At 49.7% G+C, this 23,687-nt stretch overlaps 1 protein-coding gene across 2 annotated transcripts in view; it reads right to left on the reverse strand.

Moving 5' to 3' along the window:
• FHAD1 (forkhead associated phosphopeptide binding domain 1) overlaps window positions 1-23,687 on the reverse strand; it is a 133,135-nt gene that overhangs the window by 71,093 nt on the left and 38,355 nt on the right. For both annotated transcript variants that reach the window (XM_032302350.1, XM_032302351.1), the window contains 5 exons: window positions 19,748-20,015; window positions 10,394-10,503; window positions 6,730-6,948; window positions 4,620-4,743; window positions 972-1,102 (listed from right to left, as the gene is read on the reverse strand). In XM_032302350.1, the coding sequence (XP_032158241.1) occupies window positions 972-1,102; window positions 4,620-4,743; window positions 6,730-6,948; window positions 10,394-10,503; window positions 19,748-20,015 (852 nt within the window). The remainder of the gene's footprint in view (window positions 1-971; window positions 1,103-4,619; window positions 4,744-6,729; window positions 6,949-10,393; window positions 10,504-19,747; window positions 20,016-23,687) is intronic.

Raw genomic sequence — 23,687 nt, forward strand, 5'->3', positions numbered from 1 at the left:
CCGCCAGCTTGGGGGCAGGAGCCTCTGTGCTAAGGGCGGGCACAGGCTGGCAGAGGGCAAATACCTCATCCCGAGGTCAGTGAGGAAGGGGAAACGGGGGAAAAAAAGAATCCGAATGTACTTCAGGAAGCAGAACAGTCCACGCGGACGCTCTCCCGCATCTCTTCCCCTCAGCACCAGCTCTGCAACCCGCCCTCTCTCCAACACGCATGCGCGCGCACGCGCACACATGCACGCACGGTGAGACGCACGCACGCACGGAAGCACGCACGCATGCGCCCCCCAAAGAGCTGTGGTCCGGTGGAGCTAGGGAGTCCGTGTGCTGGGTACGGTCCGGGCTCCGCCAGGCGGCTGAGCAGGTGCAGAGGCCGAAGAGCCCAACTGAAGTCAGCCTCTCACTTCTCTGAAAATGGTTTTGTTCTCCCCATTTCGCAGATGTGGAAGCAGAGGCCCAATACGCTACACCTGAGGTTACTTCCTGTGCCTTTTCTTTGGAACTGCGAGTTCTAGTCCCCCCACATCCCTGCAGACAGAGCTACCGGACCAGGCAGCCGCCGGAATCTCTGAGCTGCCTCCCCGAGATGACAGCTGCTGGGTTTTACCTCGACTCATGGCAACACACAGAGCACATGCATCCTGAGACGTCTTCATCTGCAGGCTCAGGGTTCCAAAGTCAGGACTGAAACATCATTTGCAGAGTCAAAGTTACACTTTAAAAGTTCTTTACCTTGCAGAGAACCTGGCCCGTTGCCTTTAGTCTCTCCAGGAGGGCCTTTGGTGTTCGGGGCCGCCCAGCAGCTGTCCTCCCTGTACCTTCCCTATGCCCTTGGGCACGGGCATGGTCTTGCAGCGATGGGAGAAATGGGAGTGACATTGAAAGCCGGGGTCCGGGGTACGTGAGATAAGTCATGGGACTCTGATCTGCTTTTCTGGGACAGCTTCAAGGATGGTGAGGGCACCCCGACACTCACCCTGGAGCTGAGGGCTTCAAGCTGGTGATCCTTTTCTTTGTTCTCGCTTTTTAGTTGGTTCACCTCCTGTTTGAGTCGTTCGATTTCCTCATCCTTTGTTAACAGTTCTTTCTGCAATGATGATACCATCCCTGTAAAAAAAATAAAATAAAAAATAAAGACTCGCCGAGGTCAAAGGCGCAGGAAGGATTACTCTTGCCACAGCTCTCAGCCAACTTGAGGCCGAGTCCCTTCTGAACCCAGGCTGTCCCTGGTCCTTGCTTGCTACTGAGGAGCTTGTGTCCAGGCTCCCAGAGCTGGGCCAGGGATGACACTGAAATTCGTGAAACTGCTTAAGACCTCAGTGAGAACAAGAAGTCAGCGAGTGTTGCCAGGAAAAGAAAAGCCTGTGGGTTTGGGCTTGGCAGGAGTGTCCACACCATGGACCTGGAGAACAAAGGCTCAGTGCAGGGAAAGACCAGGAATTTTTCACCAGAGGCCATAAAAAGTCATATGGCAGAAGGAGGGTGTGAGAAGGGTGACTGGATTCACACTCAGACCTGAGTTTAGAACACATTTCAACCACTTAGTAGCACGGCATTCTTGGACAAGTTATTTCCCCTGTAAGTATCTTTCACTATATCTCCCCCATGGAGTTGTTACAAGGGTTAAAGACCTATAAAGAACATAGGAGAGTGGCTGACCCATAGCATTTGTTACAGGTACCTATTATTTTTTATGGTAGCCGGCTTCTAAAATGGCCCCAGTGATCTCAGCCTCCTGGAATTCCTGCTCTGGCACAGCCCCCTCCCACCATGAGTAGGGCTGACGTGCGGAACCAGTGTGGTATTGTGGAAAAGACGGACTGTGACTTCCTAGATGGGTCATAAAAGACATTGTGGCTTTCTCTTTGCTCTCTGTTGGATCACTCACTCGGGGGAAGCCAACCACCATATTGTGAGGATGCTCAAGCCGTCAGGGGAGAGGCCCACATTCTGGGGAATGGAGATGTCCAGCCAACAGCCGCGTGGACCAGCCATTCTGGAAGCAGATCCTCCAGCTCCTGCTGGGGCTTTAGATGAGGTGACAGTCACCCCCGCCAATGTGTTGACTGCCCCACATGGGAGACCTTGCAAACCAAGTCACCCCACATTCCTGAGCTCCAGAAGCTGGATGAGATGATAAATAGTGGTTGTTGTTTTACCCGCTAACTTTGGGGATAACCAGTTATGCAGCAGGAGATAAGTAATACATTACTGGACTTTTATGAGTAAGGACACGTGGGAAGAAGGGTGAGAAATGCTGTGGGACTGGATGAGCTCACGTGTTTCTCTTCTCGGAAGAACGTTATGCCCAATTTTATTGGTAGCTGTCAATCAGAAAAGTATGTGAAATAAAGGACAAGTGATCCAGAATTTCATTTGAACAGTAAGCTCTGTCATAGGACATGGTGAGGTTACTTTGAAACAGGTTGATCCCTTTGGGGCTTTCCTTCTGGCTTTGTGAGGTGGGACTGGAGCAACCTTTAGTCTAGAGGTGATGGGGCCTCATGACTAAGCCAACATCTTTTTGACTCTCTACCAGATATCCTGTGTATTATGAGGCCTCTCCCTTCTGGGGGCTGGGAAAATGAACCATTCCTAGCCTGTGTGAGCTTCGAGATGGTTCCCTCTGCTCCTGTTGGGTTTTCTTTCCCTGCCCACATATGTGTGCTGCTCGATACTCAGCTGAACACTGGTGGGGGACCCTCTAAAGATCACCGGGGCTCTCTCTGTATGGCTTCTCCTTTCTGGCACACTGCCCAGCGCCCTGTAGCTGTGTTAGCTTCTCCAATGCTATCCCCTCAACATGGGGGGCCCTCTGGGCTCTGCCTGGGGTCTCCTTCCTGGACTGTGGTCTGGAACCCCTCTGTGGGCACTAAGCTGGGGCAATCATAGGGTTCCTGGTTTGTTTCCTCTCTCCTGGATCATGGTCACATGAAAATAATTACTGCAGATTAATTTTTTCTTTTTTTTGGTTGCTTCAGGCAGAAGAGCCTGAAACCCAGTCTCTGTCATTCCATCTGCCCTGTACGTCTTTCCTGCCTCTCTCATTGCAGAAGCAGATGTTGTGATGGCCTCTGTGAGCCTGGTCCCTGAGTGGCTACAATGAGCAAAGCCCCGGCTAAGCCAAGATGGACTCCAAGGTGGAGGCAAGACACGAGCCCGCCTGTTACAAGCCACTGAGCCTCAGGGCCCATTATTGCAGTGAAACCCAGCCCTGTGCTTCTGGAACTTGAATGTGCGTATGACACCCCGGCGATCTCACCAATGTGCAGATGCCCCTTCAGGAGGTCTGGGCTGGGGCCTGAAACTCTGTGGTTCTTCCCAGGATCCAGCGTAGGAAGGGCTCAGGAAATATCTTGAGGACAAGGAAGAGCATGAACAGGCCTGACAGGTGGTGGCGGTAGGGGCGGGAAGTTGCAGAGTGAGGCGGAGGAAAGCCTGGAGGTGAACTTGCCGGGGCCGGGCAGTCCCGGCACAGGACGTCGAATTCATAAAGTGATGGATGGCCACTCACCTGTGCCTCAGCATTACACTCGCTCGGCCTTTGCAGCTCTGGATGAGTTTCCTGCTGTGTAGCAGGTGCTCTGAGAGCACTGTGCCCCATCCAGACTCACTGCCTGCTCCCCCTTGCCTGCCTCACTCCCTCCCTTCTTTCTCTGTTAATGGCCCTATCCTTCTCAGGCATGTGATTTCTCTCTAAAAACCCCAGGGGCTCCCCATCCCCCTTAGAATAAAACCCAGACCCCCCAGTCCCATGTTTACCCCACTCCAGCCACACTCACCTTTAGCTCCTCCCATGCCACCAGCTGGCCCCAGCCTCAGGCCCTTTGCACTTGTGATCCCTGTGCCTGGAACACTTTTCCTCTGGCTTCCCGACTGTTCTTCCCTTTCACCTTTTCAAAGACCTGTCCTTGCCTGCCGACTAAGTTCTTCTCCCTTCACTTTCACCCCTGAGGCACTTTGCTCCCACACTGGCCAGTTTTCTCTGAAACAGGCTTATTTACCTGTTTACTTTTTTGGTGTCTCTCCCCAACTTGCAAATATGAGCCCTAGGAGCACAGGAACATTGTGCTCAGGGCCGTCTCTCCTGGCACCTAGAACAGGGCCTTATACTAATTGAGTAGGTGCTCAATTAACACGTGGAATGAATGAAAGTATCTAGGGTAAGAAAGGGCTGGCCTCTGGACAGTGTGTTGTTTCCCACCCAAGGTCTATAGTGTGCAGCCCCCTCTGCTGGCCAGTTAGGAAATGTTCTCACCCGGGCCCAAGGGCACCAGACCCCGCTCTGTTCACATTCCAGCTTGTACTGAAGGCAAGCTGGCTTCTGGAACTGCCTGAGCCACAGCGTGCCCTGTGCTCTCCCTGGCGAGCCCGGCGCTTGCTAGACATAAATAAGTGATAACCTTCCCTCAAATAATTAAAAAGGCCCTGCCCTAGGAACTGGATGGCAAAAATCCTCTCTTGAGGGCCGCCTCCAACTCATAGACACAGGCCACTCAGAAGACCTCTCAGACTGCACCCCAGATCAGTGAGCAGCAGTGCGGTGGTTGATTGGTGATGTCTGCTGTGGACAGGGAATTAGAAGGATGGGGCAGCTCTCAGGCCCACATCAGAGAGAGCTCACCTGAGGTGATGGCTTTGTCCCTCCTCAAGTTCTCCCCCTCGTTCTTCAGGGATGTGATTTCTGAGTTCCTCTCAGACAGCGTCTGGCACAGCACCTGGCTGTAGTTTTTCTGCAGGGCACTGATCTGTGGGAGGAGGCAACACACAATCAGAGGGGGCCAAGCCTGGGTGTACGGGATACGCGGGTACTTCTCCCCGGTTGGACAACAGATTTGGATTGATCTTTGGTGGGGAGCTGGGGACACCGAGCTTTTTAGTTGTAACTGGTAGGAGGTACAGGAGAGGGGCTGTTCTTCAGCGACCACCATGTCATATGGGATGAAAGCGATCTCTAATGTGCCTTCCTACCTCCTTTGGACTCTCGGCCAGAAAGAGACCAGCTGATGGTCCCATCCAGCACCGACCAGATGCAGAGCAAAGCTCACGAGAAGGAAGCAGGTTGTAAAATTAACTTCCTCGAATGAGAACAATGGTAGCTTGTATCTCACAGAACACTCCAGAGCTCACTAAGCCCTTTTCCAGATGCTACTACTCCCATTGCTCCTCACAGTATCGCAGGAGGCTGAGGGTCCCCCACCAATGCTCCCATTTTGCAAGCGAGCAAACTGAGTCTCACAACAGTGAGGATCCCACGGCTGGCACAGATGGAGTTAGGATTCAGCTGGTCTGCAGGCGCCTGGTTCCAACCTTGCCGGGTGGCTCTAGGCACTGGAGTGGGGGCTGCAGGCTGTAAAGCACAGCACGGACTTGGGAGCGTGACTCTGGGTGTCTGTTGCTGCTCTTACAGCTGATGATGAACACAGGGAGGACACCAGATTGTGTCTCACTGTTTCATTAAGTGGGGTGATGGCAGTCCCAATCAGAGAGGATTGTGAAAAGTATTTTAATAAGTTAGCTTATGTACAAGAGCTCGGATCGTGCCTGGCACACGGCAGACAGGTGGTAGCTGTGACTGTCCTCTGACCTCACTACCCAGTCAACCCTCTTATCCTGCTGGGGGGAGGGGGGCAGCCTGTGAGGGCGCAGAGACGTTTGCCAGCAGATGGCGCTCACGGTCCTTGTTTTCGGCTTCAGTCCCTGAAAACCTTGTCATTCTCACTCCGGGAGAATGAACAGACTGAACAGGGTTCACAAGTTCTGGCTCATTTCAAGCACCAGCATTGTTCAGATTCGATGACAGCTGGGTGGGGTAGGTACACGTGTTTTTTCCCCGGGGTATCTGAGATATTGGGAAGAGAACACCTGCTGGAAGGTGGTGGGGCACGGGTGACTCTGATCCCCACCCTCCCCAAGGCTATACTTTTGCATGTTTGTGCTTTTGAAACGTGGAGTGAAAATGTTTCTTTCACCTCTTACTGTTCTCTGTGGGGGACATGCAGCTTTCCCATAAGAGGTACTTGGGATAATTTTTAAGAGTGTTTCTAGCTCTTCTCAGCTTCGTGCTTTTAATTGCAATGATACCAGAGGCACAGCACAAAGAGAAGAGCTTTTAGAAGGGCTTGTGTGGAGGATTTTTGTTTGATGAAGTTCCCTACAAGTGAGCCAGCAACTGCCTTGGGGGTTGGGTTTGGAAGACGGGGATTCCTTCTCCCCCTCCCCAGCTGACTGCCCGGAGCTCTTTCTGGCTGGGGCTGGGGTGGGGGGTGAGAGTCACTGAGGCAATGGAGCTGGGTAGAGACAGCAGGCAGAGTGAAAGCATAGGGTCTGTGAGGACGACGACGCACACCTGCGTTCAACCTGTCCCGCCCCCTCTAACTTGCTGTGCGAACTGAGCAAGTTCCCGGAAGGCTCTGAGCCTGCCTCGGTCTCCTCATCTGGAGAATGGTACGTGTCAGAGGGCCGTGGGGTTTAAGTGAGCCAATGCATCTACCAAACTTGCACCAAAGCTTGCTCCTTGTAGGTGCTTAACAAAAGTGAATGTGGTTCTCCTGGGCTGGGAGCCTACCACGCCCCTGATTCCTGGGATGTGTGCTCAGACCACAGGGCACTGCTCTGACCTCCCCTTTTCTATCTGGGTGACTCCCCTTGGTGCTTCCCTGGCTCTCTCCGACAGCTGTCGCCCTGGGTCCCGACTCCAAGGCCTCCACCACCTTGTCTCCGAGTCTACCTACCTGGTTTTTCAAGCTCTGGATCTCTCTGTGTTTGGCATCGATGTCCTCATCCAGATCCTGCAACCGACTCTGCTTGGATGAGGTGGACTCCGACAGCCTCTGGCTCAGGCTGGCCACTTCATTCTGCAGCTTCGCTATTACCGCATCTTTGTATTTGGATTCAAGTTCAAAATCTGAGAGGCGGCTGATTTCTTTCCCCAGCAGCAGAATGATTTCATCCTGGGTGGCGGCCAGATGGGGTGTTTACTAGGTGTGGGTCTGCCGCAAGGGTGAGCCCATTTTTAAAAATGCAGGGAAAACGCGGTGCGATTCTTTTGGGAGGGTGAGGGCAGGTGGGGAGGGGAAAAAAGCAGACTTTCAAGGCTATCTCCATCACTTGGAAAACCTCGCAGAGACAAGAGTTTGGGGAAAATGATACACTTGTATCCAGACTCCTGTAATAGGTGTTTATACCTCACAGGGACTGAAAATTTCCTTTCCTGTAAAATTACACTTTCATGTTGAGAACAACCGCCCCACCTGGGAACTTTTGTTGCTAGGGAATTTATTTATAATATTTTTGTTTATAATATTCAGCCTAGCGCAGTGGGGACCCAGGAAAGGTTGCGAGGAAAACAATATTCTATTTGACCACATCCTGTGTATAATGAAGACTATTTTTTAACTTAAAAAATTTAATAAATTCTGAAATATTTCTTTCCCCTTTCCTCCCTTACGGTACTTCCTGCCTCTTTGCATTATTGACATAAAAATTTACTCCACGTAACTGAGTCTGTAGAGTAAATAAGCAGGAGTAGGGATTTATTCGTGTGGGCTTATGTCAACTTTTAGTTGGGGAAAACAAAATTGCCGACCGACTTTACCCACAGGTATAATTTTTTTTAAAGATTTTATTTATTTATTTGACAGAGAGACATCACAAGTAAGCAGAGAGGCAGGCAGAGAGAGAGGAGGAAGCAGGCTCCCCGCTGAGCAGAGAGCCCGATGCGGGGCTCAATCCCAGGACCCTGAGATCATGACCTGAGCTGAAGGCAGAGGCTTAATCCACTGAGCCACCCAGGCACCCCTACTCAGAGGTATAATTAACCCAGTTTTCCAACTCCCCCCCCAAAAAAGAGCTCTGCCGCCAAAGAATTTGTTAGGCTTCTCCCCAAAAAGAAAAAAAAATTCCTCTAACTTCTTAACAGAAATCATCAATAAAATGTCAAAAAAACCCGAAACACAAGTCCCCAGGTGTATCTGCAAATATAGCTACAGAATTTCTGCTGTTAAAGTAGTCCCTGCTCTTCCAACAATTTCCCACTGGTTGGAAGGAGGTAAATGAGTAATTTGTAGGCCAGCTCACTTCCTGGGGAGCTTTGCCCAATCAGCTCCACGACCTTCCAGCTCCCCAGCCCAAGGAAGGACTGGGTTTCTGCTGTGAGGAAGCTTCTTTGGCATTGCCAGTTGCCACCAAGGATCTTTCTTTGAATCCCTGCAAATGCTTGCGGCAAAATTTCAGGGCAGAGCATCAGACAGATCCCATACTGGGCAGCCGTGCCTCTTTCACCCAATTAATTCATGCAATAAACGTTTATTGAGCAGCTACTATGTGCCAGGCCCTGTGCTGGGCTCTGCAGTATAAAGAAGCCTGTAAGGTGGGCTGTGCAGATACAATTGCTGCCTTTCTGTGAGGCCCCCAAGCTCTTCCTTGAGAGAGGGGTCCCCCTTCCATGTAGTCTTGGTAGGACTGTCAATCATGTGCTCTGCTCTTTCCTGTCCCTGCCCTCCTGCCCCTTGCACGTGACCCAAGCTGGTCAAGCAGGGTTTTCTCAGAGATTTCACGCATCCATTACAGAGGGAGAGGATCGTGCCTCCTTTTGGAACACAAACTTTTTAAATTTATGGGCTTATGTGTCTGAGTTTTTCTTTCCCAGCACAGGAAGCCGGTGTGCTGTAGAGAGCCAAACACAGGGAAACAGCAGAAGAGATCAGTAGTAGGAACTGTTTTGATCTCGCTTGAGGTCCTGTATTTAGCCATCCCTGAAGCTAGTAGGCTTTTAAATTTTCAAGAAGACAAGTCAATAAATGCCTTTTTTTTTTTTTTTTTTTTTGCTTAAGCCCATTTGTTTATTGGCACCTGCATTTGAAACAGTCCTGGAAAGTCAGGGCATAAATGGCTTATAAATAGGAAAAAAAAAATTATAAATGCGGTTGCGTTCTATTTCCAGTTTAAAACTGGGGAGGACTGAAAAATGACCACAAATGCTTTGCAGCTTCTGTGCTTAAGAGGTAGAATCGACTTCCCCATTCCCTAAGTCTGGGCCGGCCCTGTGTCTTGCTTTTGACCAATAAAATGTGGCAGAAGTGATGGGCAGCAATCTCCAGGCAAGTTCTTTAAGGCCATATAGCGTCTGTTCTGGCCCTCCGGGAAGCCTGGGGCCACCATGCTGTGAAGCAGTCCCAGATGATAGACCATGTGCAGAGAGAGGCCCATCACTCCAGCCATGCTGGCTCAGGTTCCAGACATGGGAATGAGGCCATCGGAGTGGCTGGGCCATGCCACTGACTGACTACAATTGCATGAACGAGGTCAGGGGACACTAGCAAAAGAACATTCCAGGTCACACTGTAGATTCTGGGAACTAACAAATTCCTGTTTTTTGGTTTTTGGGTTTTTTGGAGTAGGCTTCACACCCCATGTGGGGCCTGAACTCATGACCCTGAGATCAAAAGTCACATGTTCTACTGATTGAGCCCACCATGTGCCCAATAAATTGCCACTTTAAGCCAATAAGTTTTGGGGTAGCTTGTACACAGCAAGAGAGAACTGATAACAGCGTCCCACGAACATGGCTTCTTGCCTCACTGCAACACTTCTCCAAGGTCTGGTCCTGAGACACCTGCCACTTGAGGTTGCAGATTCCCGTGTCTAGCCTGGACCGCAAGCGGTTCTGCTCCTCACAGACTCAGAGAACTGCTGCAGGCTCAGGCCCTGGCCTTTAAGGAAAGTAAGATATCGCGGGACTGCTTCTTTTAGGATAATTTTAGTTTGTGTCGATGCAGGGAGAAATCAACCTGGGCCCTTCCCGGCAGGGCTTGAATTCACTTGCTCTGGCTCCCATTCCCGTTTCATTCTAAACCTCTCCCGTCCTTCAACAAGCCTCTGTCTTCGCTCTGTCCTCGGCCTCGTTGCTCACTTCTTCCTGCCAGGGAACACGTTTTCCCCGACACTGTCCCACCACTCATGGCTCCTGTGTGGGAGTCAGGAGCACCAGCTGCAAGTTAAACAGGCTCAGTTTTGAATCCCAGCTCTGTCCCTCACATTGTGCAACCTTGGGCCACTTGCTGAACCTCTCTGAGCTTCGGCTCTCTCCTTTGTAAAGTGAGGGTGATAACATTTATTTTGAAGATGGTGAAGATTCCTGAGCTAATTGAATGTCAAGGGCCCAGGACACGGTCTAGCACACAGTAGGTGCCAATACTTTGCGCTCGTAGATGTTGTTATTTGGGATAAAAGGAGCAGTTACCAAACCTTTGGTTGAAGGCCCCGGGAGTAAAAGATGGTTTCTTAGAAGTAGTCAAAAAAAAAAAAAAGGCACTTCTAGACCATAGAGAACAAGAGGTAATCCCTTGGCAGTCTCTCTTGCTGCTATAGCTCTGTCCTTCCCCAGAGACCCCTCACCTTATCCTGCTGGGCTGTGTCCTGGTCCACATAAATATCCCTGGAAGGTCCTGCCCTGGGAATTCCATCGACCACTGACTGTTCCGACAGTTCCACAGCGTTGGTCCACACTAATGCACAGATCAACAGAGAGCACACAGGACATTGTGAGTGTCCTTAAGGTCTAGAAGGATCTTTCTGGACTATCTTCATAATTCTTTTCCTGCTGTCATTAAAAATGGCAAAGCAGTCTATGATTATTGTAAAGTGATGAAAAAGGCATTATAGAAGTATCAAAAAGGGAAAGAACTGCCTCCTCCCTCTTCTCCAGGGTTAGCTGCGCTGATTCGCTTTGGTGCGTCCCTTACTAGGCTTTTTGCTATTCCATGTAAGAGCTGGTGACCTCGGGCAAGTCATTTACTCTCTAAGCCTTAGTTATATAACTTACATGTTACAGTCTCTGTTACAAAGGGCACTTGAAGGATTAAATGAAGTAGTGGTGTAGAGCAGGGGTTGGCAAACTATGGCACTAGGGACAAATCTGGCCCCCCAGCTGTTTTTGTAAATAAAGTTTTATTGAAACACAGTCATTCATTTACATATTGTCTATGTCTGCTTTCCAGCTAAAAAGGCAAGGTTGAGTAGCTGTGATGGAGACCATATAGCTCACAGAACCTAAAATATTTACCGTAAAAGCTTCTTTACAGAAGCTTCCTGCTCCTGAGCACCATATTAACATTAAACACTAAATGTTAGCGGTTTTTACAGCAATTATATCTTTAAAAAAACAAAAAAGGATTTCTTTTTTTTTTTTTAAAGATTTTATTTATTTATTTGACAGAGAGAGATCACAGTAGGAGAGAGGAAGGGAAGAGATCACAGAGAGAGAGGAAGGGAAGCAGGCCCCCTGCTGAGCAGAGAGCCCGACGCGGGACTCGATCCCAGGACCCCGAGATCATGACCTGAGCCGAAGGCAGCGGCTTAACCCACTGAGCCACCCAGGCGCCCCCAAAAAAGGATTTCTATTGCAGAGATTTTTTTCCCTGCTTTTTCACTTGACAATATGTCAAAAACATCTTCCCATGTCAGTATTTGTAGCTATGCTATGTGTTTTTTTAATAACTAGAAGTTTATACTTTTAATCCCCTTCATTATTTATACTGTGTTCTTTTTCAAAAGATTTTTTTATTTTTTTAAAGATTTTATTTGAGAGAGAGAGCATGGAAGAGTGAGCATGAACTTGGGGAGGGGGGTAGGCAGAGGGGAGGCAGACTCCCCACTCAGCAGAGGCGGGGCTCCATCCCAGAACCCCAGGATCATGACCTGAGCCAAAGGCAGATGCTTAGCCGACTGAGCCACCCTGGTGCCCCAAGATTTTATTTTTAAGTAATCTCTGCACCCAGTGTGTGGCTCAAACTCATGACCCTGAGATCAAGAGTTGCATGCTGCACTGACTGAGCCAGACAGGTGCCCCTATGCTGCATTTATTTTTAATGGTAGTGTTGCAGTCCATCATGCAAATGTGCCAAACATATTTAACTTGGACCCACTTGATAGACATTTAGGATTTCCTGATTTTTTTTTTTTTTTTTTGCTTATTTCCCCTCAATATCGCAAGGGTTGTTCATGACTTTTGGGAGTCCCGTTGTTGTTCTGTTTGGAGGCCCCCCTCTGTATCACATCAAACACAACACGATTTACTCACATTAACACTGAATATATATATATATGTACATATATATGTATATATTTATATAATTATATATATATATAATTTTTTGTTGGAGTAAAAACTTGAAAAGATTTCTCTATTTCTGTTTTTGAGATCATTGGCTCTAAGAGGCATGTTTTAAATTTCCAGCTGACTGATTTCTGGGAAATCACTGCACATTCTTGTCTTCTTGTGAAGTGAGAAATTGAACCAATTGTTTTCAAAGGCTATGAAACATTAATGAATGTTAACATTAACAATTAATGAAGTACACAGCGTCACATTTGTGGACATTTACTCCGTCATTTATTCCCTTTGATTGTGCATTTTTTATTTATGCATTTCAGAGCCAACGATGTCCTCCCCCAGGTCTCGACCGTGTTTGCGGACTCCAGAAGCAGGAGCAGACATAGTCAAAGTCCTGTGGTGCCTGGCAAATGCGTGGCCTTGTGTGTTGGATGAGTGACCCGGGCCACAGTGTTTCCTGGGTGCATGGAGGGAAACGGGCCTGGGCTCCCAACCACCCTCCCCGCATCTGCACCAGAACAGTCTGGGATAGACCTGCTGCAGCTGGACCTTGGGTCACATCCCCTCCCTGGCTAACACCTGCCATCACTTCCTGCTTTTTACAGGGTCTCAGGCCACGTTCCTCCGGGAGTGCCGGCTTCAGCCACACTGCCCCACGTCTCACACTCATCCCACCCTCTGTCCACCCTTGCCACTCACTGTCCCTTCCACCTGGAATGCTGTTCCCTCCCCTCTGCACTTCGTGAAGGTCACTTGCCTTCTAGTGCTTGGCTTGAGTGTCACTCCCTCAGGACACCTTGCTGACCCTCCAGCTAAGTCGGGGCCTTCCAGTTCTGAGCCCATGGGGTACGGGGCATCTCTGCTCCCGGGTGCTGTCCTGGTTACCACTTCAGAGATGCTGTTCTGTGATCCTTTTGTCAATGTCAGTCTCCCCGACAGAATGGTAAGTTCTGTGAGGTTGGGGACCACGTCTCAGTTTGTGCCCCATAAAATGAATTGACTAATCCCATCTGACAGATGTGTAAAAGGGTACAGAGAGAGAAAAGCTCTGCCCAAGCACACAGAGCTGGAAAGAGGCCAAGCTCCTACACGAATCCCAACCTGTCCCCGTTCCGTGATGCACTCATGGACAGGAAAGGTGCTCAGGAGTGTTGTCTAAGAGCAAAATGCTCAGGGCCTGGCCCACTCATGAACAATAACTCACGAAACGCTTGTTGGTCACCAGTGCCTTCCATATGTCTACGGGGGCTCGCAAAATCCGCTGTGAGGCGGGTGTTATTACAGCCCCATGGAGAAGCCCAGGTGTGGAGACAGAGGCCACGCATCTGGGAAGGGGCAGTCAGGTCTGACCCAGTCGGTCTGGCTCCAGAACCAGTACACACACCAGCGGGTAGGAGGTCCTCCCTGGTGGTGAACCCATGAGTGAGGCAGTGAGTGAGGAATTTAGGGGCAGGTTCCCATGGCAGACCTGTCAACAAGGAGCATTTCTGCATGAACCATGCCCCATGGAGGGTCTCCCTTCCTGCTGATTGCCAAGGACTGGATTTGGGATTCACTTGATGGAGTTTTAGCCGCTGCCTATGAAACTGGTAAAGTGACCAACTGTCTTGGTTTACCAGGCGCTGAGGGGCTTCCTGGGATGTGGGGCTTTCTGTACAAAGCCAGCAAAGACCCAGGCAGACCGGGGCCAGTTGGTCTCCCTAGAAATAGTTGGGAACTGGAAGCTCCCTACTTACCCACCCACACACCCACTTGGTTTCCTGTCTCCATGGTGGAGGCCAACAGAGCTGTGGACAGAAAGGGCTTAGGGAGGAGGTCCTGCTGGGGGCACTGGCCTCACAGCTGGGACAGCAGGTGTGTTCATGCCACTCCTGAGCATGGGCCTTCGTGTTCTGTCAGTATTCTGCGTATGGGGAGCGGGCTCTGGGCCCGGAAGCTCAAAACACCAAGATGGCGGCTCCCTCTCTCTGAGGAATACTCCTCCTGCTTCCTCCCCGGGAATTCTGGAAGGCAGCTGATGCTAAGGGGGTGTGGGGTCAAGTGAGGAACAGAATAAGGAGCAACAGAAGGGCTGGGGAATGTCACTGAGCAGGGCTGTCTGATAGAAATCTGATGAGAGTTGCTTTAAGAGAATTTAAACTTCTCTAGTACCAGCCACATTAAAAAAGTAAAAAGATGAAACTGACTTTGAGATACATTGTATTTAACCCAGTACATGAAAACATTATTATTTCAACCTATAATCAAGACCAAAACCATGGAGGTATTTTACATTCTTTTCCTTTGGGCACCAGGTCTTTGAGATCCTGCGTTCCTTTTACACTTAGAGCGCCCCGCAATGTAAGCTGCATTTTCAAAGGAAGACTTGATCTGTATTTGGGCCTCTCCAAAACTTGCCGTTGAAGAAGCAGATTTGCATTCTCAAGACATTCCACGCATACTTTAAACCTTCCAGTAACTGAATCAGGTATCGGTTTTGAAATTTAAGTTAGTGCAAATAAAACATTTCATTCCTCTGGCCCAGTAGCCGTCTTAGCTCAGTCTGCATATGGCTGGTGGCTACCCCGTCAGAAAGCACAGGCCTGAGACATTTCCCCTTTTGCTCTTCCTTACTTGATATCTCTTTTCTTGCCAACATCTATAACTGGACTTTTTTATTTTTAAAGGAATACGGGAGAAGTGAGATTAAAACAAACAAACAAACAATAATTCTATGGCATGGGCTTTGATTATAACACCCAGCCAAGTTCTGGATGCCCCTGTGGCACGTTAGTGACTGTCCCAAAGCCTGTGGCTTATTTTTTCAATATTTACCAGAGCCCGTTTGATGCTATATATTTGCACTTTGTTTACCTTTCAGCCTCGGGGCCATCAGTTGCCCCAATCAGGAGTCCCCATACCTGGGGTGCCCGGGCAGCATTGCATTGGAAAGGCCATAGTACAGAGGCAATTATGACACCTGAGTCTTTCCTAATTAGCAAACTGAAGGCCAGAGATGGTTTTTATTGGTCAGATTGGTGGCCCATGACCTTGTACGCTCTATGTCAGAAACAGGTTCCCAATGGCCAAACGGAGGAAGGTACTGCCTCCGGGTCAGCTGAAAGTCGGTTCAAGTACGGGAGAGCCCTCCCTTGCGCTCAGGAGGGACCTGTGTCCAGTCTTGGTTTAGATCTCTGACATCTGATACCATTTCTGGGAGTAACTCCAGATGCCCCCGTGACTTTGTCCTGGCTGCCTTGAGTGAGGCTTTTCTACCAGGTGATTGCCGGAGCACTTGAAGGACAGAGAGCCGGGACTGGATCAAACCTACAGGACAGGCTGAATGAGGTTTGGGACCCCTTTGCTACTGAAGGCATGTTTACTGGAAGTCTGCATGGGGGTAGAGTTTATCTGAGACTTGCTTTCCTTATACCCAGGCAGGGAGGAGCTGGAGCAGTACCCCCCCACCACCACCAAACATCTGTACTGGCTCCTGTTACCTTCAAAGTGAACCCAAGGACCATGCATGACCAAACCAGCTTAACTCAGTTCAAGACACACCCTCCAGCTGCTGGATCATTCCGAGGTCCCAGTGGGGAGAACCCTGAGGGAGGGATGGATGACTGGGGCAGGGGGATGGCAGGAGTGGGGATGGATGTATTTTAAGAAGCTTTAAGCTACAGCTGTCTGCCAGACGGTTCAATATTTCAACAACTGTCGGGCTCTCCTGGAACTTATCAGATAATTACCAGTCTTCACCAGGGACAGCATGTGTGTACCTGCCTTGTGTCTTTAGGATTTGGCACACTGGGTGCCTTTCATTGTGTGGTGCCCAGCCTCCAAGATGGCACCAATGCTTCTTATCTCCTGGTATTTATACCCTTGGACAGTGCTTTCCAACAGTGGATGGACTTTGCAATGGTCAGCTCAGCGGCCATGATGAAATACCGTAGCCTGGGCTGCTAAGCAATGGAATGATATTCCTTACAGCCTGGAGGCTGGGAGTCCAAGATGCCATCACGGTTGGTTTCTCCTGAGGGCTCTCTTCATGGCTTGTAGATGGCTACTTTCTGTGTCTTCTTATGGCCTTTCCTCCATGTGTAGGCATCCCTGGTCTGTCTATCTGTCTGTCTGTCTCTTTTTCTCTTCTGATAAGGATCCTCGTGATGTGGCAGGAAGTTTTATAACACATGGCCTGTAGAAAATGTTCCTGATGAACTGGGTGATGGAGCCCAGGCAGACTGCCACCTCCCTCCTTCCTGGCACTTGATGTGATCTGAGGGAGGGAATGGAGGCCAGCGGAGGGACTGCTGAATCCCAAGGAGCTGGGACTCGATTGAGCTTGAAGATTCCCTGCCTGTCCACATGACAAAGGAAATGTAAGACATAAGTTCTGGGCAAAGATCAAATCCAGGGCGCTCTCAGGAAAACAGCCTCTGAAGAGGGAGTGGAGTGTAAGATTGTACTGTCCTTTGTCAAGCATGAACAACAATCTGAGCCAGTGTCTCAGAGACTGATTTGGGCAAAGAACAGGGCTTTTAAGAAGTGCTGTCCCTCCCACTCTTGGCAGAAGCCCAGGGCAGAGGAGTGCATGTGTCAAAGGAATATGTGGGCATGGCTTTTGCCCAGTAGGGTGAACCCCAATAAGGAACACTACTGATGTGGACTGCGGGAGGCAGAGACCCATGAAAGCAAAAGAAGCCAAAGAAGCCAATGCACCCCACACATCTATAGGAAGGTAGCTGACTATAAAACTATGCAGTTGCAAACATGTGATGCCTTCCCTGGAAAAGGTAGGAGGACTCAGAGGGCCGATCCAAGGAACCAGACGGCAGAGGAAAGAGCCATGGAGGGTCATTTCTGGGCAAGAATAGGTCTAAGTCCTAATCAGGGAACTTCCAACACTTTCCTGGCTGGATTTCAGAATTTCTTTGGGCCAAGGACTCCTGTGTGTTTGTTTTTGCTTTTTCAACAGAAAGTTGAAAAGCTGTGTCCACAGCAGTCTGCTATGTCTGCCCTACCAGGGTATGTTGGGTGTGTGATGGACAGATGACCTGTCTCTTTAGTTCATAGGTCTTCAGATTGCTGGAAGTGGTACTTGAGAAGCTGAATTCAAGGAACTTCACCCAGTGAGCCCCATCTATACCTAAACTTGATTTAGATGATGAGATTCTTGGGGCACCTGGGTGGCTCAGTGGGTTAAATCCTCTGCTTTTGGCTCAGGTTATGATCTCAGGGTCCTGGGATCGAGCCCCACATTGGGCTCTCTGCTCAGCAGGGAGTCTGCTCCCCCCCTCCCTCTGCCTGCCTCTCTGCTTACTTATCTCTCTGCCTACTTATGATCTCTGTCTGTCAAATAAATAAATAAAATCTTAAAAAAAAAAAGACGATGAGATTCTGGAATTTAGGCTGATGCTGGAATTGGGGAGAGGGTGAGGGAGTTGTACAAGTTGGGGAGGGGTGAATCATTGAGGACCGAAGGCAGACTGTGGTAGCCAGCCTCTAAGACAGGGCTGCCAATAATTCTTGCCTCCTGGCATTCAGGCCCCTGGGTCTTCTCCCACACGGGATAGAGCTGACTTGTGTAATGACAAAGTGGCTTCTAAGGCTTGGTCCTAGGAGATGTTGCAGTTTCCATCTTGCTGTCTTGGATCACTTGCTCAGGAAGAGCCAACTGTTATTCCATGAGGATTCTCCAGCAGCTCTCTGGATAGGTCCATGGGGTGAGGACCTGCGGCTTCCTGCCAACAGCCATGTGAGTGCGCCATCTTGGAAGCAGATTCTCCAGCCCCAGTCAAGCCTTCAGATGATTGCAGTCCTGGCTGACAGCTTACCTGCAACCTTAAAGTGACCCTGAGCCACGGCCACCCAGCTAAGCTGCTTCCAAATTCCTGACCCACAGAAACTGATTCAAATAATACGTGTGTGTGTGTGTGTGTGTGTGTGTGTGTGTGTGTGTGTTTGCTTTAGGCCACTAAGTTTTGGGGGAATTTGTTATACAGCAATTGATAACTTACACACATCGCATGTTAGTTTTACACCAAAAAGACAAAAACTCCTGAACTCTGGTTACTGTTATATATATTAACGTATTAAGGGGGAAGACGACAGATGTGTGCAATTTATTTTGAAATACATCAAAAATTAAAATGGATTAATGAATGAGTAGAAGGATGGTTAGACGATAGGCAATAGAGTATAGGCAAGTGTTGATGAAGGAGCTGGGTGGGAGGTTCTCTGTCAAATTCTTTTTACTTTGCCGTATGTTTGAAAATTTTCATATTTATAAAATGTACGGGGGTAAATGGCTGAGTAATTTCATTCAATGTTGATGGCACATAGGGGTTCATCTGATGATGATAATGATGAACATGATATGACTGCATTTCATTTATTCCTCCGTTTGTATATTTCACAACAATAACTATTATTTGAATGGCTGAGGGAGGTGATTAGGTGAATGGTCTTAAGGGACACCAGGGGAGGCTGTGGAGCCACAGAAACACCTGGGGCCTCCAAGGGGCCTGGGGCTGGGATGCAGAGGACAGAGAATGGGATCTTCACATCGCAGGCATGGAAGAAACAGGAATCATGCCAGGGACTAAGTCAAACCTGCTGGTGAGGTCAAGAGGACAGTGACAGGCAGGAAGTCCCTTCCTCAAATGTCATGAGGCCTTCTGGGGAAGAGGGCTAGGGAAGGAAATCCTGAAGGCTGGTACCCCAGGGTGACCAGGCTGTGAGTGACAATGACAGTGACTGAGATAACCACCTTAAATTTGGCTGAAAAATGTTAGCTTGGGCTAGATTGAGTATGTCATGTCTGGGAGGTAATTTTCCTCAATAAGCCTCAGCCTTCTCTTACCTGCAAAATGGTAATAAAATATTTAAAAACTTCCTAAGGCTGTTGTGGCCAAGAGGGATTTCAGGTGCCAATATTTCTGCATGAGTGAGTCGAAGCTGTAAGTTTTCAGTCCTGCTACACATTCATGTACAAGCACACACACACACATTGACACACACACACACACATACACACACACTCACCACAGGAGCACTGATGTGTGCCTACGTGCCGAGCACAAAGTCTGAAGGGATATGCCCCCAAAAGCCAACAGGGGATATTGGGTGATGAGGGTGACAAATGATCCTTAACTATTTTCTTACCTTCTGTTTATCCCTGATTTTTATAAATTATTTATTTATTTATTTATTTATTTGGCAGAGAGAGAGAGAGAGAGATCACAAGTAGGCAGAGAGGCAGCCAGAGAGAAAGGGGGAAGCAGGCTCCCTGCACAGCAGAGAGCCTGATGTGGGGCTCGATCTCAGGACCTTGAGATCATGACCTGAGCTGAAGGCAGACGCTTAACCCACTGAGCCACTCAGGTGCTCCCCTGATTTTTTTTTTTTTAAGTAGGCTCTACCCTGGGCTTTAACCAACAATGTGGGGCTTGAAACCACCACCCTGAGATCAAGACCTGAGCTGAGAGTGAGAGTCAGACACTCAACTGACGGAAACACCCAGGTGCCCCTATCCCCCGATTTTCTCATGGTTAAGTATGTTCTACTTTTAGAATTAGAGAAAATAAGCCAAAATCAAGACCCATCTCTGTGGCTCTAAGCCCATCCCCAAAGCCACCAGTGGAAGAGCGTGTGAATACCTTGTTTGATGACGGGAGGCCTGTGGGTACTATCCACCACAAAGGAGAACATCTTCCCACCAGCGCTCACGGGCCGCCGGTGGGGGGCAGGCGGGACCATGGTGGGTCTGGGAAACCCCTGGGACCAGCTCCTCTGCACTGGGGCTGGCCGGATGCCCGGGTGGAAGGGTATCTGTGGCGGTGAGGGTGGCTGTTTCGACTGCTGTGTGCCTCGAGTTGGCTGTGGTCTTGGCCAAGGTACCGAGTCACTCATCCATGGGAAGGAGACCTGTGGGGGCAGACAAGAGGGTCAGAGGAGGTTCCGATCTGCTGGGGGTTGTCCCTACCCTTGTGTCAGCCCTATAATTGTGGCTCTAGGGCTCAGCTTATAAGTCTCTTCTTTCAGGAAGCCCTCCCAGACTCTCCCAAAGTTTGGGATGGCGGTCCCCACCGTGGGTCACATTTGCACCACCATTAATGGGGGGCGGCCTTCATGCCAGGCATCCTGTCAAGAGGTTCACGTGCATTGCCCTATTTAATACACCCAATGCTCGGTCATGAGACTGAGGCTGAGCAAGACCTCGTGATTTTCCAGATCGCAGATTTGCCGGCGAGCGTCTGAGCTGGTAGAATGTCACTTCTAAGAGAAGAGGGCTTTTGGTCTATCTTGCTCACCCCTGTATCTTCAGCACCTAGAATAAGCACCCGGCACATACAGAGCAGACCCTCAAATACTGGGTGAAAGAAGGAATGAACAGACCACTGAGATTCACACCCAGCTTTCTAGGGTCCCCAGCCTGCTTTTTTTTCCATCCACACTGTCCATCTCTTGGGCACTTAAAAAAAAAATTATTTATTTATTTGACAGACAGAGATCACAAGTAGGCAGAGAGGCAGGCAGAGAGAGAGAGGAGGAAGCAGCCTCCTCGCTGAGCAGAGAGCCTGATGTGGGGCTCGATCCCAGGAACCTGGGATCATGACCTGAGCTGAAGGCAGAGGCTTTAACCCACTGAGCCACCCAGGTACCCCTCTTGGGCACTTCTATGCCATCTGGCCTCTGAAGCCGAGAGCTCTGGGATGGCATGGGCCACAACTGTCCCCTTAAGCTTTGATCCTCAACACCTACCACATCTGATTTTTGGGAGAGGCCCCGTAAGTATCTATCAAGGGAATCTATCAGCACCTGACCTGTGGAAGAGTCTGCAACTGCTGTCCTTGGGAAGTACACCCAACTCCACCTCCCGCAGACAAGCATATGCTGAGAGGGGCTGACTCCTGGCTTGGGCCTGGGTTTAATGCCTTGGTGGTAGCTTCTCCCGGTGCCTAGCGGTAAAACAATAACACTGGGGCGGGCTGTCATTTTTGCTCTTTCCTTATGCATTCCTCACTACAGCCCTGCAGGTCTCCTGATTCCTGAGCCTACCAGGCTCAGGTAGGGGTAGTGTGGGGTGGGGGTGGGGGGACTGGGATGGAGGTCTGATGATCCCCCTCTCTGTCCCTCAACCCTCACTTACTTCTCTTGAAAAAACACACTAAGTTCAAATGTTTGTCACCTAGGTAAGGGCACACACCTCTCCCCCACCCCCCACCAGCTCACATTTCTCCTTCAGCAGACTGGAGAGAATATGAACTCAGAGGCACAAAGAGAGAAACAGACACTTCCAAAATACGAGCACCAGCTTGCAGAACTTCAGTTGGATTTTGTTCAGGAGGAAGGTTCTCTGCTCACTCGGGCGCCTGCAACAAGCTTTTAGCTCCAGGCTTTCCCAACAAGTCAAGGATCCTGTGCGTTCCCTCTGAAGATTCTTCCTTGGAGTTGGCGAGAACAGTGTTCGGGGAAATCAAGCTCCACGCTCCCAGCTGCCTGGAGACATCTGGCCCAGCATTCCTAACCATACAGGCCCACTTTACATCTGCTTCAGGAGCAGACTTGGCAGGACTCCGAGACTCTGTCACCTTCTGCGCAGTTTCGAGTTTCTCTCCACTGTCAACACCTTAGTCTCTGCATCTGTGCCTTCTTCCTGTCTTCACTGTCAGCAGCCGACGTGTCCTGCTCCTGCTCTGACTTCTCCATCCATCTTGTCCCTCCCCTTCCCCACCTCTTGCCTCGATCATTCCTACAACCTTTTCCCATCAGTTTGATAAATATTTATTGAACGAATGGGCCGAGGGTGACAAAGTGCAAATTCTACTGTGGTTTACCCCCAGCCTGCTGGAGAACAAATCTAGAGGTGACTGGTCATGGTGGAGGAATTCCCTTTCATGCTGGGGTCCTCAGGGAACCTGCTCGCCGCCAACCAACTGCAAGGATGGTAGCAAGTGTGAACACACGGGGTGGGGGAGGAGGCTCGAGTGCTCCATTTGCCTAGTGCTCAGGCCAGAACCCGCTCAGGTCTTTTGGAGACTGGGGGGAAGTAGGGGGGAGAATCCCCCACCCAATCACTGAGCTCCTTGTTGTGGGTGGGGTTACAAACTCAGCCAATCACATCCCCTGCCCATCGTGATTGGTTGAGTGGTGGGGCATGTGATCCAATCAGGGCCAAGGAGACCCAAGGGTCTGAGGCTGGGCACCAGGACCTGGAAGGACCTCCCAGGCTTGAGAAAGGAGCCCCCCATGAGGGAGTGGGGCCCCTGCACGGAGAGATGGGAGCTGTTGCTGTTTTAATTTGGTAAAGCACACATAACACAAAATGTGCCATCTTAACCATTTAAAAAAATTTATGTTATGTATTTATTTGACAGAGATCACAAGTAGGCAGAGAAGCAGGCAGAGGGGGAGGGGAAGCAGGCTCCCCGCTGAGCAGAGAGCCCGATGCAGGCCGATCCCAGGACCCTGAGACCATGACCTGAGCCGAAGGCAGAGGCTTCACCCACTGAGCCACCCAGGCGCCCCATCCAAACCATTTTTAAGCGCAGGGTGCAGGAGTGCGACGGACACGCACATTGCTGGGAGACGATCTTCAGAAAGCTTCCATCTTGCAGAACTGAAACACTGTCCCCATGAAACACCACCCCCCCTTTCCCCCTCTCCCCAGCCCCTGGCGCGCCCACCATTCCACTTTTTGTCTCTATGAATTTGACTCTCTAGGTCCCTCAGGTCAGTGGAATCACGGAGCATTTGTCTTTGGGTGACTGGCTTACTTCGCTGAGCAGCCCGTCCTTCAGGTTCATCCACGTTGTAGCAGGAGTCAGAATTCCCTTCCCTTTTTGCACCCATCCCATTTTGTTTATCTATTCAGTGTCAAAGGGCTCTTGGGTCGTTTCCACTCTGGCTTTTGTGACCATGCTGCCATGAACATGGACGTGCACACGGGGAAGCTGGCTTTGAGCCCTGGGTGCTGCCCTGAGCTGCTCAGCCCCATGAGGCCAGCTAGAGCAGCACAGAACCCTAACCATAAGGTCTCTAAAGGGGGAGGGGCCAGAGACACGTAAATGCAGCAAAGACTCCAATCCCAGCTTTTTGGGTTCAAAAATAAAATTATAAAGCTCCCCCCCCCCCCAAGCTTGTTGATTGCGATGGCTTTAGTTGGAAGTTTAAAGTTGATTTTTTTTTTCCTGGTTTGCATGCTTGCTCTATAATAAGCAAGGTCAAGGTTTTCTCAGAAATTGCAGCTGGTAACTATAAGGAAACAGGCAGGGGTAAAGCAAACACAAGAAAAAGGCTCACATTAAAAGCTGGTTCTGGGCTGTGCTCACATTAGAATGTACACAGAGCTTGGGGTCAAGGTCAGTTATCAACAAATCTGTTTTTAGAAACTTGAGTTTAAAAATACATGCTAATGCCTTTCTTGTCCTGCTCCCACTTCCAATTCTCTGACCATATGGCACTTGAATGTTTTTTTGTTTTGTTTTTGAGGCAGCATATGTGATGGTCCTGATTTCCTCCACACTCTCTCTGAAAGAGCAGGTTGTCAGCCACCTGGATTAGCCATGACACACCCATTGCTGAATTTATATCAGC

Source organism: Mustela erminea, chromosome 10 (assembly GCF_009829155.1).
Source record: "Mustela erminea isolate mMusErm1 chromosome 10, mMusErm1.Pri, whole genome shotgun sequence".
In the NCBI taxonomy this organism is placed as follows: Eukaryota; Metazoa; Chordata; class Mammalia; order Carnivora; family Mustelidae; genus Mustela; species Mustela erminea.